The 16,363-nt window shown below is 39.7% G+C and overlaps 1 protein-coding gene across 10 annotated transcripts in view; it reads right to left on the reverse strand.

The window, feature by feature from the left end:
- The window catches only part of sytl5 (synaptotagmin-like 5), a 179,840-nt gene that overhangs the window by 24,833 nt on the left and 138,644 nt on the right, over positions 1-16,363 (reverse strand). For 7 of the 10 annotated variants that reach the window (XM_069889405.1, XM_069889409.1, XM_069889407.1 and 4 more), the window contains 5 exons: positions 10,150-10,219; positions 9,130-9,247; positions 7,836-7,942; positions 4,188-4,292; positions 2,835-2,891 (listed from right to left, as the gene is read on the reverse strand). In XM_069889405.1, the coding sequence (XP_069745506.1) occupies positions 2,835-2,891; positions 4,188-4,292; positions 7,836-7,942; positions 9,130-9,247; positions 10,150-10,219 (457 nt within the window). The remainder of the gene's footprint in view (positions 1-2,834; positions 2,892-4,187; positions 4,293-7,835; positions 7,943-9,129; positions 9,248-10,149; positions 10,220-16,363) is intronic. The other 3 variants (XM_069889410.1, XM_069889411.1, XM_069889408.1) reach the window with 2 other exon arrangements.

The raw sequence follows: 16,363 nt of genomic DNA on the forward strand, positions 1-16,363 counted from the left end.
TGGCCAAAGGTGATGTCAGAGATCCTAGCAGCAGGATCAAATGGGACAATCCATCCCTTTCCTTTATAGGCTGATAGAACCATAGAATATTACAGCACTGAAACATGACCCTATGGCCCTTCTAGTCTGTGCTAAACCATTTTTTCATAGTCCCACTCTCCTGGACTCAGTCCATAGCCTTTCATACCTCATCCATCCATGTACCTGTTGAAATTCTTCTTAAATGTTAAAAATGAGTCTGCATTCACCACTTCAACTGGTAGCATGTTCCCACTAATCTTTTCCCATGTCCTCTGGTTTGTATCTTATCTACTCTCAGTGGGGAAAAAGCCTATCTACATTTACCCTGTCTATCCTTCATAATTTTAAATACTTTTACCAAATCTCCCCTCATTGTTTATGCTCCAGGAAATAAAGTTCTTACCTGTAATTCAGTTCCTGAAGATCAGGCAACATCCTAGTAAATCTTTGCTGCACACTTTCCATCTTATTGATATCGTTCCTGTAGTTAGGTGACCACATCTGCACACAATACTCCAAATGTGGCCTCACCAATGATTATACAACTTTACTATAACATCCCAAATGCTATACTCAATACTTTGATTTATGAAGGCTAATATGTCAAAACCTCTCTTTATAATCTTATCTACATGTGACACTACTTTCAGGGAATTATGTATCCGTATTCCCTCATCTCACTGTTCTACTGCACTCCTGAGTGCCCTACCATTTATCGTGAATGTCCTTTCCTGGTGTGTCCTTCCAAAATGCAACACTTCACACTTATCTGTATTAAATGCCAACTATCATTTTTCAACTCAATTTATCAGCTGGTCCAGATCCCTCTCCAAGCTTTGAAAACCTTCTTCGCTGTCCACAATTCCTCCAATTTTAGTGTAATCTGCAAACTTGCTGATCCAATTTATCACATTACCATCCAGATCATTGATAAAGACAACAAACATCAATGGTCCCAGCACCGATCCCTGAGGCACACCACTAGTCACAGGCCTCCAGTCTGAGACACAACCATCCACCTGGCTTCTCCTGTCCAGCCATAATCGAATCCAGTTCACTACTTCACTATAAATAGCGAATGTCTGAACCTTTCTGACTAACCTCCCATGTGGGACCTTGTCAAAGGCCTTACTAAGGTTCACGTAGACAACATCCACAGTCTTTCCATCATCAACTTTCCTGGAAATCTAGATAAACTCACTAAGATTGGTTCAACAAAACCTACTACATACAAAGCCAGAGGGGTGAGAGTTTGCCACAGAGGCTCGGTCCTGTTGCCACCAGGTCCAGAGTGAGAGTTCAGGATGGATAAAATAGCTCTTTTGTCTGAAATATCATTTACCATGCCAACAAGATACAATGGTAATAATGCACAAATTTACAAGGATTAAATCTGCCACTTCAAGGAAAGTTTGTCTGCTAGCCTAACATCAAGTTCAGCAGCCATGGTACATCAAAATGCTTTACACTTTGCTCAAACAAAATATTTTAAATGCAGATGTACAAGATTTCAAACTCAGTTAAGTTATTCAATGAGATCATTCATTTTTTTAACCAAACCATAGTATATGTCAGGGGTGGCCAAACCCTTTGACGTGTAATGTACGGCTCCTGGATATATGTTGGCTAAGACAGCAATCATACAAGACGGAGCTCACAATGGTAGTTTTAGTGGGATCGTGGCTGCGTGCCAGGCAATGAAATTAGCAGAGTGTAAGTGTGATCCATGCCATCCACCCGCCAGAGCTCCCAACAAACTGACAGCGTACTCTCGCCTAGGCCCCAGTCACCCACCCATCGAAGTTCCTGATGCCCCAGTCGCCCTCCCATCTGAGCTCCTGGCACTATGACCATGGACTCTTGCCTGGTCCCCAGACACCCACCCATCCAAGATACCGATGCCCAGGCCGCCCTCCCATCTGAGCTCTTGATGCCCCGCCTACCCTCCCATCCAAGTTCCTGGTACCCTGACCATGGACTTTTGTCTGGCCCCAGCTGCCCACCCATCCGAGCTCCTGGCACCTTGACCGTGGATTCTTGCCTAGGCCCCAGCTGCTCGCCCATCCGAGCTCCTAGTGCCCTGTCCATGGACTCTTGCCTAGGCCCCGGCTGCCCACCCATCTGAGCTCCTGCGCACCGAACATGGACTTACAACCCAGTACAGGCCGCCTGCCCGTCCATCCGGGCTTCTGTCACCCCAACAATGCAGGTAATTACCGTGGTCGAAAGTAATATGCGTGGAAGTCGACCCCTTAAAAATTGGCCACAAAATTCGACTATTACACATGTATATACAGTATGTGTACTTTTTGATTGTTGAAACTAATACAAATTAGCAGTTTAAAAACTGCATATATTTATGTAATAATATTTATTCATTTATATCTTAATATTTAGATAAAATTTTGTAACAAAATGCATGTAAGAGTAATAGCGTGTATGTGATATTTTTTTCATGTCTTGTGGCTCTTACTTTAAGCAAGTTTGGGCACCCCTGGTTTATACCGTTTATTATATTGGCTACATTTCATTTCATTTCTTTGAAATAATACAAATATTTAATTGCTTTCCATTTCTACATATTTATTTAATAGACTGATCAATAGTATCTGAGACTTAAGCAATGACCTGAGTGGATTTGATGGCAGCACATTAGTCTTTTCTACTAATAAAAGCTACATCTTGTATGTAAATATTTTTGGGAAATGATGCATTTTGAAAGATTAAATGCTTCCTGAAATGCATGAAGGTGTAGTTGCAAAGGATAAGCAAGAAACAGATGGATTAGTTAATCTGAAAGCAAGGTAACTTACGGTTTCTGCATCATGGTCAGGTACATTAAGGAGTGCCCACTTCTTCTCAGAGCTTGACTGGGAAAGTGCATAGTAATAATTGAAGAAAAAGACAAAGACATGGCAGAATGACAGTGAGTCCACAGCACAGCAGTAAAAGGAAGGGCAGCACTGAAGGTGGATTTGCACAAAGGCAAGATTTCCAACATTAATACATTTCAAAAATTTGTTTTGAATAAAAAGAATTACAAAACATTTTAAAAAGGAATATTTTCTTGTAAAAAGGAAAGATTTTTAAAGCAATAAATTAAAGATGCCAACTACAAACTTGAATGACCTCTGAACTGAAGTCAACAACCAAACTAGTTCCAATTTGAAAACCTTTCAACCTAGTATCTATGATTATATTTTGTTAGGTTTATCCAACATTGGATATGTTAACTCGATACTGTGTACAGTTAAATTTCATGAAATTATCCCTTCCAGGTCCTCACTTAAATGGAGCCTATTACTATTGAAAAAAATCAGGAGTAAATAAGCCTTTATTTTAGTTAATGAGGCAAAGAATGAAACCAATGACATAACCAAAGGAGAATGATATTTATCAGATTTTTTCCCCCAAAATATCTCAGGAATTTCAATATTTCAACCAACTGACTGTTCCGCAGAATTTAATCATGATCCCATTTTGTGGGATCCCATTTTATTTCTCAGTCCTCGCTGCCAAACAACAGACTATGACATTTCTGATAACTGCTTATCCATTTGGTGATTGAAAGTTATTTTATTTAATAAAATCAATTTTTGCTGCTAATTGGGTTTGTGGTAAGCCATACTCCAAGATGGTTTACAATCAAAGCAGTAAAGAAATAATTGTTGGAATCCAACATTATACTTGTTCTAATTTTTCATCAGTTATTATTACAAAACAGGAAAGTTTATGTATAGAAGGCACAAGCATGATGCATTTAGTTCATCAACCCATTAATCTAAAGGTTAGTGCTAATGTCATTTCAGGTATAACTATTGGAATCAATAACTGAGAGGAGTCAAGCACAAAGTAAAACATCTTATTAAATTTATCTCAATATCTCATGTAGCTATCAACAACATGACTATATCATGTCCAATTATAAACAGCTCCTTGCTGTTTGAAGCAGTGCTTTGGAACTGCTTTGAATCCATTTCCTTAACAGCTATAGTTAAGAGGGACTCTTCACTGTTTCACCATGTTCTAGAATGTGAATGGATACTATATAAACCATTACAATGATCAATTTACAGTTCACTATATCAATAACATTATTAAATATCACCATGGTAACCTACCATGAATAGTAAATATTCAATTGATATAAACAGATTCCAACTTACTACTGATAACCCACTTCCCAAACTGCTTCTTTTACTGTTTGGACGATACATAGAGACCAAATCATCAATGTCTTCTTCATCAAAGTCATCTTCCTCAAGGTAATCCTGCAAGTCACATGTGATCAGTGAATACAGGGAAATGGTTTTTAATTCCAATTTTTTGGGTATGTTTACTAAAAGATGATATGAAATGAAGATCGTCACTTTGTATGATACCATGAATATAAATGTTATCTATTTTACAATGGTTATTTGAAATAAAGATGCATTTATTTCACCCAGTAGTGTGCTAATGTGAACAGAATCTTGAACCACCACAGCTATCATGGTAACCAAGGCCTAAATAATTTTTCCATTTCTTTTCCGAGAATTGACATTCAACAAATGAGAGTTCTTTTGTTAGGAAGAGCAAGCTTTCTTAGAAAAACATTTATTCATAATGTTCCATTTTATTTTACTAATTTCAAAGAGCAAGCTATAGCCTTCTACTGACAATACATATGTAATTGACCAACAAAAAAAATTCATGTTATTACTAAAAGATCATGGGGGGGGGGGGGTAGGATTGATGGACTTCATCCAATATCTATAGAATTTAGTTATTGGGATGGTAGGTCTAACGTTTCATGGCCTCTCACAGGCACTCTAGCTGGAGTGATCCTCAGTAGCCTACTTATTTAAAGTAACTAATGATGATGTTTGCTTTATACAGAGGTTAATTATCTAATACAATTAACCTCTGTATAAAACTGCTGTATGATTTTATCTCACATTAGTATAATGGCTGGTAAAGATTTGTGTTCATGACAGATGAGATATTGTGGATGCTGGAGTCTGGAGCAAAAATCAACTGCTGGAAGAACTCAGCAGATCAAGCAGGCATCTATGGGGGCGGGGAGAGAGGAGGTAAATGAATTGTTGACATTTTAAATTAATACCCAGCATCAGGATTAAAAGTGGAGAGGAAAGAATGGTGGCAGTGTGAGGGGGGTGGGCAAAGAGGGAAGCTAACTTTCGGCCTGCTCTCAAATTCTATCCTTTTATGGATCTCTGTCTCCATCAGAGGAGACAATCTATCCACTGACATTTAACATCAAACCACCGACTCCCACAGCTACCTAAAATACATCCCTTCCTGTCTTATTAGAATGCCATCCATCTCCCACTTCATCTGAAATGTCCTTTTTCAGGAAACATGGCTTCCCTTCTACTGTAGTTGATGAAGCCCTCTCTCCCATTTCCTTAAATGCCTTAAACTTCTGCTCTCCCTCCAGAGATCATGTTGACTGCTCATTATCTTTTACCCTAATCGCCTTTGTATCTAGCACTTCATACTGTAATTTCATCCCACTATTAGTCAATCTTCCCCTCCCACCCTTTCTCGTCTTCCACAGGATCCACACCCCTTGGAACACTTGCCCCTTCCCTCCCCCAAGTGAGACAGAGATTCACAAGCATTTCCTCCAAGCATTTGTGGCTCCTGCTAAGACATCCTCTACATCAGCAAGATCAATCACAGACTTGGAAACCGATTTGCAGAGCACCTGCTTTCTACCATAATGGCTATCACAAGCTTCTGGTTGCAAGCTATTTCAATGCTTGTTCGCATTCCTGCAGCGACCTGTCCATCCTCAGCCTCCTTCACTGCCTGGGTGAGGCCAAACACAAACTAGGAGTACAATATCTCATATTCCATTTGAGTAGCCTAGAACCTAATTGTATGAACATTGACTTTTCCTATTTCATGTAACTCTTAGCTTCTCTTTTCCCCTCTCTCCTTCCAATCTACCTTCAATCCTCCCAATTTGACCCCTTTCCCATAACCCCTCCCCCAAAATCCCATCACCCATTATCATCCCCTCCCCTTTGTACTACCCCATATTCCACCCATCAGATCTGCTCTCAAAGATCAAATTTATTGTCATAGTACATACATGACATTATGTACGACCCTGAGATTATTTTTTTCCTGTGGGCCAAGCAGAATTTCTAATTACTGGCAACTGTACAATGTACAAATGAAGAAGGAAATGTTTATACAAAATAGTAAAATGTAAACAAAAGAAAGAAACGTCTACAAACTGACTGTGCAAATCGTGAAAATAAATATTGAGGAATAAATACAGTAATGATCAAAGTAAGGAGCTCTTAAATGAGTCTGAATGAGTCTGCTGTTGAGGAGTCTGAGGGCAGTGGTTCCACCTGCCCTTCATCTCTCCATAAATGGTTCACATCATCTCTTTGCTTATTATCAGATTCCAGCATTGTTAGCCATTGCACTCCCAGTTATCACCCTCCAGCAGCTGTCTCATCATCACCCCCACCTCCCCCATCCTTTGTCTGACATCTACTTTCTCCCAAGTTTAATTGGTTCCACCTGGCTCCATTTATCTATAATCCTTCACCTCTTCTTAGCCCACAGCTCATGAAGACACGTTGAAAGATTTTTTTTTAAAAACTGCCACTCATTCATCATTAAGCAAGAGGCTTTAATGGACTAATGATAGAACACTTTGACCTGGCTATTCTCCACAGTTTCTGCCAAGGAGAGGGGATGTCTGGACTGTTCAGGTGCACCCTCAGGCTGGTTGACCATACCACATAATGCACTGACCACGTGGACTCTAGCTAAATCCAGCTTTGTTGCTGGCTCACAGGATAATAATATATTCCAAGGAATTGAATTTTTATATTTAAAAATAAATAAATTTGAGCAACTTATAAGCATTCTGACATTTTAGGGAATTGCATCTTCAAATTCTGAATCTGATTCTACTAATTGTATTGCATAACAGAAATCTTATAACAGTATTATAAACAATGCAATGAACTTGCAGCATTAAAGGTTCAAAGCTATTGTATCACTGACCCACATTTATAAAATGACCCTTCTGCCAAACAGATGTGGACCAAAATCAACCCATTCACTTGTGACATTTCAGGAAGCTAAGTCAATACTATATAGTTCTTCCAAACAGATTGTGATACCTGACTTTGGACCATACAAATGTCAAGTATGATAATGAATCAGTCTTTTATCGTATATAAAGTCATTCAGGAAGCTGACACCAACATTGAATATCCATAATGTCGCATGTTGTGAACAGAGTCAGTGCTGGAATCAGAAGGAGCTGGCAGGAAGATTCTTCTCATTGTGCAAATGGGATAATGAGCTGCCTGGTAATAACTGCAAAGGTTGCTCACAACCAGCAGAAGATGATTGAATTAAACTGATACATCACTGGATATAATAGTACTCTAACCTTTGTACTCAAATATTAGTCAACACCAGATGCATTGGAATATAAAATCGGTGACACACATTATTATCCCCTCAATGGCAATTATTTATATATCCAGGTTGTAATCTGACATTATGTTCATTTCTAATATTAACTGTTTGATTTGCTTTAAAAGTAGTTGAGAATAGAAAGAGGCATGTTGTTACTTTGGTTAGAAAATGAAACTAGCATGTAGAGGAGTGACAATTGCACAATCTTCTGAAAGGAACATTTTTATTAAAAAATTACCATGTTTACATTTTTAAAAAGACAGTAATTTTATTCTATTGAAAAATTAACCTCTAAGACTGATGAGGTTATGTGAATTTGCACATTTCAGAAGTGAATTGACAATATTTTCACTGACCTTAGCTTCATTGAGACCTCTTGGGTCAGATTTACATCTGAGGCTAATGGAATCTTCAATCCCTGATGCACAGGATCCACTCAAGTCCAACTCAGATCTACTTCGATCTGTACCAAAGAAATTATAATATTAACTGCTAAATCATACTGGCTTGATTTTCAAAGCATCAATATGTGGATGTTGCTCATTTCTTGACTCCTGCCTTCTACCCAAAATCTCAAATTCATAGCCATGCAAAAAAAAGAGTCAAACAGCATTCGTAATATTGTGAATTTGAGGAGGAATAGAACAACTCCATTAGAAAAAGGGTGTAAATGGGGGGGGGAGGGGGGGGGGGTGGGGTGTCTCAAGCTCATGGGCCAGAAGGGCCCATGTTCTATGTTTAAATTTAAAAAAATCATATCAAGTTACCATCATGTGTATGGATGTCCATAGCAGTTTTGTGTGCCAAATGTTTACAATTATTTGGGCACGATTATAAAAAGCCTGATTTCAGCAGCTTTTCAATTTCATGATTCTTGATTGGGTTCCTCAAGCTTTTCCAGGCCTGAGCTAACTTTCAAAAACCTCAAGTAAAGCTTTTGTGTCCAGTGTGTGATTATCATCAAACTTCCAAGCTAAGGTTTTTCTTGCATTTCTTCCCACATGTTGTATGCCTTTGGAGAAATTGGGAGTTAATTTTCTGAATTTACACTAACAGGGCAGAATCTTGCTCAATGATCATTTGAAATGCACCACTTGTAATTCTCTAATCATTAACATGTGAAAATTGAATGGACAGGATTTCTTTCAGTAACACAAACTTGGAGGTAAATGGGTTCATGTCACCGTGGAGCAAATGTTGTGGGGGATGGAGATTTTGGTTGGGCGCTCCATTTATAGTCATTGTGCTTCCTAGGTGAGGTGATGAAGAACAGATTGCTGCTTTGAGAGGAGAAAGAGGCATTTTGTTACTGTGGGTCTAAAAGGAAACCAGTATATAATGAAATGTGAAACTATTGCCTAGATGCGATTTTAGGATGTCACTCTAGAAATAAACAAGTAGTGACCTGACAGCAAAAATGTAAGTAATTGGTACAAAAGACTACAAACATGATGCAGTCCAATATAAATATCACTACAGTTAGTCTTTGTTAAGCCCGTTTATAGATAGACACCCTATTTCAATGAAATTACTCACATCACATCTTCCAACTCATATTGGAGAGGTTAAAATTTCATCCTTCAACTTCAGCTAGACAACTATCAGATGTGAACCCATGGACTGGTTAAGCATTAAAATACATGCACAAACCTGATGAGATTGAGTATTTCGAAATTGCTATTGCAGGCATATTGTACTTTCCATTGGGCAGGCCTTCGGGTACACTGTTACTCAATGACAGAGTGTCAAGACTTTCAGAAGATGCTGCCTACCAATCAAAGGATAGCATATAAATCAATGCAAAATATTTTTGTTGGAAGAATTTGCTTTTGATGATTTGGTGAAGCTTAACAGATGAGAAATGTTATGTATTAACAAAAATTGTAAGGAATATGGGTCTCAATTGGAGTGTTCAGGCTTAGCAATGGATTCTTGTATTCAGAAAACATTAACATTTAAATCTGAGCCTCTGTGGTAATGTATTACAGATATGTATTAATTTGGGCCATTCTCTGCAGAGAATGCAGTTTCCAAAAGGTGGGAGGTAGTGAGAAAACCATTCAAATTGATTACTATATTTTATGGAAATAAATATTTTCACTTTTTTAGCTTTTAGAATTTGTAATATTTTATTTCTCAATTCGCAATCAAAATAAGTTTAAGGCACATAAAGGCATTATTCAGCTCCACCCCCCCCCCACCCCCCCCAAATTGCTATTTCAGGATTTAATGCAAACAACTTCTTCTACATGTTCCCCATGCACTCTTTCCCTCCTGAATCAGCAATTAAATCAATTTCCTCCAAGTCAGCAATAATCTCACCAGGTAATACACTGTAACATGTGGTTAAATCCAAGCAGTAAAAAGTTTTTTTCTAACGAGGCAATGAACATTTGAATAAATATTTGTCAAAGCCATTTTACATCCCCTTCACCAACAGTCAAATTAATACATTGTATTTATTAGTAAATATTTAAACCAAATCTGATATTGAATACTTGGACTTTACAGTTGCTAAATATACATAAATGCAGGAAAAAATCCATCAATGCCATAAAGCTTATGAAAATAATAATGAAAAATAATCTGAATATTCAATTGGTTTGACTTTTTAAAAAAAATTGTATTCTAAAACTAAAATGAGATTTTGAACAAAGATGTCTAACTTACCTTCCTTCTATAATCTGAAACAATGCTGCGTTTACTGGGCACTGGTGAGCTCTGTGGCCCTGGAGTTCTGCTGTGGTTAACAAACAGAAAGGAGGACCATGATTATCAGCAATTACTTGATTAGTGTTGGACTCCACTGTAAATGAATTGAAGGGAGCTTGGCAACATGACAAATCTAACTCCAAACACGTGTGGCGGGTTCGCGTATTGGAGTTCGATTGGCGCATGGGTGAAAGTTAAGGGCGCAAATTCAAGATCGTTAGGGCGCTCAACTCTTGCGCGTGCACAAACTGAACTCCAATATGCAAACCCAGCGTGCATCCGCTAACCGAAAACTCGTGCATGCACACAGGAATCGAGATAGCCGCATCCAGCCTACGGACCCCAGGACGTCAACTAACAAGGACCAGGATGTGGAAAGAATCACCTAGGTTGATTGACAAATTCAGGAAGCTTTAAGTTGTTATTGTCAAATCTACAACAAAAAAAAAATTGATTAAAAAGTTTGCTTAAAGACTTTGGTACTTCACATGCGCAGACAAAAATCTGACTTACATCCATTTCGAGATACGACCGATCATTCGGTCCCAATTATGTTCATAAGTCAAGGAGTACTTGTATACAATTGTTCTTTCATTCCTAATATTGACCAATTTATATTATCAGCCACTGCAAGGAGAAACATTAGAAATGGAATATTCACAAGAACCAAAGTCAAGAAAGTTCACCAAACCAACATCATCTGGACAGCATAAAGAAACACCCATAAGACTTGGGAGCAGAATTAGGCCATTTGACCCAATGTATTATCATTCAAATCATGGCTGATGTGTTTTTTTCCTTTCAACTCCATGCCCATGCCTTCTTCCCATAAAGTAAGATGCTCTTAATTATTGTTCCATCAATAATTTTTAAAAAAACAAGTCCTTTCAGATATTAGTAGAAATAACAATGCAGAGCGAAAGGAACTGTGTCTGCCACTCAGATATTACTAGAAATAGGTACTCTGCCCGACATGGGGAAACCATTTTTGGATGTTAATTGAGTGAAAGGCATGCCTCTACTTGCTTATTCTCACAGGTGAACCTGTGTATACTCTCCAAATCTATCAGCAGTGTGTGGGAGTATCCGAGACAGCCAAGACCGTCTTTGGTTGTAGCAAAGGAATGTGGTGTTTCTCATTAAATGTATGTAGCAACAACATCATGTTTCATAACCTGCTCTGCAAGCTCACTTAGTTTCATTTAATAATTTCACAGCCTAGTGAATCATACACGTGTAGGAAAGGCATTGATTAGGCAATTTGATTCTATATACAGTGGGTTGAGGGATGGAACAATCTGTTGCTGCCTGCTCCTTTTAACCGCAATCTACTTATTTCTATTGGAAATCATGTGTAGGTGGACAAATAAGCTCTGACACATCCTAGCTGCCACTCAAAAGATTTGAAATTTATGGAAGGATAGCCAGGCGAAAATAAAAGTCAAACAGTCATACTCCAACACACATACTCCAAACACTCCAACACATTGTCAATTAACGACAAGCATCCTAGAGAATTCATAACATTTTGAGTTGATCTGAAAAGAACTGGAAAATAATGAAGTTGAGTTGCTTTGAATAACTGGTTGAATAATGTATCTTGTATAAAGACCTTAAAAAAAAAAAGGTGCAGGAGTACCCTCTCTGCCCTGTTTGGCCTGTCTGCCATTTAATAAGATCATTGCTGATCTGGCCGTGAATTCAACTTCACCTACCTGCCTTTTCCCCATAACCTTTAATTCCCCTACTATGCACAAATCTATCCTTGTCTTAAATATCTTTAATGAGGCAGTCTTTAATGTGTCAACATATCTGAGGATCTGTCCCGGAGCCTCCATGTTGATGCAATCACGAAGAAGGCTCACCAGCGGCTACACTTTGTGAGGTGCTTGAGGAGATTCAGTAGGTCACTGAAGACTCTCATAAACTTCTACAAGTGAACCGCAGAGAGCATTCTGGCTGGTTGCATCATTGCCTGGTATGGAGATGCCAACTCTCAGGACAAGAATAAACTCCAGAGGGTTGTTAACTCAGCCTGCGTCATCACAGGCACCAGACTTCACTCCATCGAGGACATCTGTATAAAGTGGTGTCTTAAAAAAGCAGTCTTTATCCTCAAAGATCCCCACAACTCAGGCCATGCTCACTTCACTTTGCTGACATTGGGAAAAAGGTACAGGAGTCTAAAGACGAGTACTCAACAGCACAAGGAAAGCTCCTTCCCTGATGCCATCAGATTCTTGAATGATCAATGAACCAAAGACACTGCTTTACTTTTTGTGCTCTATTATTTTTAATTTTTTTAATGTTGTAGGTTGGTTATAATATGAATGTTTGCACCACAATTCTGCCACAAAACACCAAATTTCATGACTTGTTCTTGACAATAAATCTGATTCTGATTCTGTTTTGTTGGGCAGAAAATTCCACAGATTTATTACTCTCTAGGCCAGTGGTTCTCAACCTTTTTCTTTCTACTTAGATACCACCTTAAGTAATCTCTATGCCATAGGTACTGTGTGATTAGTAAGGGATTGCTTAAGGTGGAACGTGGATGGAAAAAAATGTTTGAAAACCACTGGTTTAATTGTACCTAATTGGCTCATCCCTTCCCACTCACATACCACCTTAAGCAATCCCTTACTAATCTCAGAGTACTGATGGCATGGAGATTACTTAAAGTGGTATGTGATTGGAAAGAAAAAGGTTGAGAACCACTGCCCTAAGCAAAACAGTTCCTCCTCAACTCGGTCTTCAAACTACTCCCCAAAATCTTAAGGTCATTTTGTTTCGTTCTACTCTCAGTGATCAGTGGAAACAACTTTCCTGTTCCATTTTATCTATCCATTTCATAATTTTACCTCTCTACAAGATTCCCCCTCATTCTTCTGTTTTCCAGTGAATATAGTCACAGGTGACTCAATATCTGCTCATAGATTATCCCCCTCATCTCCAGAATCAACCTAGTGAACATCCTCTGCATTGCATCCAGAATCAATATGTATTTTCTCAAGTAAGGAGACTTACTGTGTGCAGTATTAAAGGTATGGCCTCACCAGGACCCTGTACAGTGTAGTAGAACATCCCTGCTCTTAAATTCGATCTCTTTAGCAATGAAGGCTAACATCCCATTTGCTTTGAGTACCCGTTGAACCTGCAAACAAACCTTGTACAATTCACACACAAATACTTCCAAGATCTTCCTAACAACTTTCCACCATTGAAATAATCTGATCTACTATTTTCCTTCCTCAGTAGATGCCCTTGCATTTACCAACATTGTACTCTATCTACCAGACCCTTGCCTACTAACACAGCCTGTTCTCCTCTCTTCAGTCTCTTCACATTTGTCACATAATTTGCTTTTCCACTCTATTTGTGTCACCAGCAAACTTATATGCACCATATTCAATCTCCTCTTCCAAATCATCAATGAACTCATTTAAGGGCTCTTTCTTACTTGTGCAATTTATTGATTTTCTTTTTTATTCTCTCTGTATTGCACAGTTAGTTTACATTTGTTATCTGTTTACAGTTCTTTATTTGTTTGCATGTTTTCACTGTGTACCGTTGTTTTTTGCACTGACAATTAGTGGTAATTCTCCCTAGCCCACAGGAAAAATAATCTCAGGGTTGTATGTGATATCTTTGGCTTGGCTTCGCGGACGAAGATTTATGGAGGGGGTAAAAAAGTCCACGTCAGCTGCAAGCTCGTTTGTGGCTGACCAGTCCGATGCGGGACAGGCAGACACGATTGCAGCGGTTGCAAGGGAAAATTGGTTGGTTGGGGTTGGGTGTTGGGTTTTTCCTCCTTTGCTTTTTGTCAGTGAGGTGGGCTCTGCGGTCTTCTTCAAAGGAGGCTGCTGCCCGCCAAACTGTGAGGCGCCAAGATGCACGGTTTGAGGCGTTATCAGCCCACTGGCGGTGGTCAATGTGGCAGGCACCAAGAGATTTCTTTAGGCAGTCCTTGTACCTTTTCTTTGGTGCACCTCTGTCACGGTGGCCAGTGGAGAGCTCGCCATATAATACGATCTTGGGAAGGCGATGGTCCTCCATTCTGGAGACGTGACCCATCCAGCGCAGCTGGATCTTCAGCAGCGTGGACTCGATGCTGTCGACCTCTGCCATCTCGAGTACCTCGACGTTAGGGGTGTGAGCGCTCCAATGGATGTTGAGGATGGAGCGGAGACAACGCTGGTGGAAGCGTTCTAGGAGCCGTAGGTGGTGCCGGTAGAGGACCCATGATTCGGAGCCGAACAGGAGTGTGGGTATGACAACGGCTCTGTATACGCTTATCTTTGTGAGGTTTTTCAGTTGGTTGTTTTTCCAGACTCTTTTGTGTAGTCTTCCAAAGGCGCTATTTGCCTTGGCGAGTCTGTTGTCTATCTCATTGTCGATCCTTGCATCTGATGAAATGGTGCAGCCGAGATAGGTAAACTGGTTGACCGTTTTGAGTTTTGTGTGCCCGATGGAGATGTGGGGGGGCTGGTAGTCATGGTGGGGAGCTGGCTGATGGAGGACCTCAATTTTCTTCAGGCTGACTTCCAGGCCAAACATTTTGGCAGTTTCCGCAAAGCAGGACGTCAAGCGCTGAAGAGCTGGCTCTGAATGGGCAACTAAAGCGGCATCATCTGCAAAGAGTAGTTCACGGACAAGTTTCTCTTGTGTCTTGGTGTGAGCTTGCAGGCGCCTCAGATTGAAGAGACTGCCATCCGTGCGGTACCGGATGTAAACAGCGTCTTCATTGTTGGGGTCTTTCATGGCTTGGTTCAGCATCATGCTGAAGAAGATTGAAAAGAGGGTTGGTGCGAGAACACAGCCTTGCTTCACGCCATTGTTAATGGAGAAGGGTTCAGAGAGCTCATTGCTGTATCTGACCCGACCTTGTTGGTTTTCGTGCAGTTGGATAATCATGTTGAGGAACTTTGGGGGACATCCGATGCGCTCTAGTATTTGCCAAAGCCCTTTCCTGCTCACGGTGTCGAAGGCTTTGGTGAGGTCAACAAAGGTGATGTAGAGTCCTTTGTTTTGTTCTCTGCACTTTTCTTGGAGCTGTCTGAGGGCAAAGACCATGTCAGTGGTTCCTCTGTTTGCGCGAAAGCCGCACTGTGATTCTGGGAGAATATTCTCGGCGACACTAGGTATTATTCTATTTAGTAGAATCCTAGCGAAGATTTTGCCTGCAATGGAGAGCAACGTGATTCCCCTGTAGTTTGAGCAGTCTGATTTCTCGCCTTTGTTTTTGTACAGGGTGATGATGGTGGCATCACGAAGATCCTGAGGCAGTTTACCTTGGTCCCAACAAAGCTTGAAAAACTCATGCAGTTTGGCATGCAGAGTTTTGCCGCCAGCCTTCCAGACTTCTGGGGGGATTCCATCCATACCTGCTGCTTTGCCACTTTTCAGTTGTTTGATTGCCTTATATGTCTCATCCAGGGTGGGAACCTCATCCAGCTCTAGCCTTAGGGGCTGTTGAGGGAGCTGGAGCAGGGCGGAATCTTGGACTGAGCGGTTGGTACTGAAAAGAGATTGGAAGTGTTCTGACCATCGGTTGAGGATGTGATATACTCTGCCAATAAATATGAATCAGAGCAATGATGGACCCAGCATTCCTGCAGCACTCCACTAACCACTGATTGCCAACCAGAAAAATACCCACTTATTCCAATTCTTTATTTACAAATTAATCATTATTTTTGCCTAGTTACTGGTAAAAATATAATTGCAGATAGTTTTCCATTCTAAAATATTTTTCTAATATAACCAATTTGAAAAATGTCAGATTGCATTTTAATCTTTTGGTGAATATTGCAAACCATTTCATTAATGGAATAATACAGGTCTTTTAATGTGAAGGGAAATGGAGTGGAGACATTTATTATCTGTTTTATGATCATCCAGCTCATGAGCATTTGAATCAACAGCACAGGGAATTCTGTGATAGTGAGTCAGGTCTTTGATGCTACACATAAACTGTCAAAAAAAAGTTATTCTATATGGCAGACAAAATTGAAAGCATTTTGCAATCAATTTCACATTATAAAATGCCAGTTATCTCCATGCTTTTTGAAAGTATCTTAATAGATCAACTACTGACGCAAATTAAGATATGACATCAGAACACAATCTCCAGGCCTTTTTCACATGGAAGCACTAAAATAAAACAAGGCCC

This window comes from Narcine bancroftii, chromosome 7, assembly GCF_036971445.1.
Source record: "Narcine bancroftii isolate sNarBan1 chromosome 7, sNarBan1.hap1, whole genome shotgun sequence".
Taxonomy (NCBI): domain Eukaryota; kingdom Metazoa; phylum Chordata; class Chondrichthyes; order Torpediniformes; family Narcinidae; genus Narcine; species Narcine bancroftii.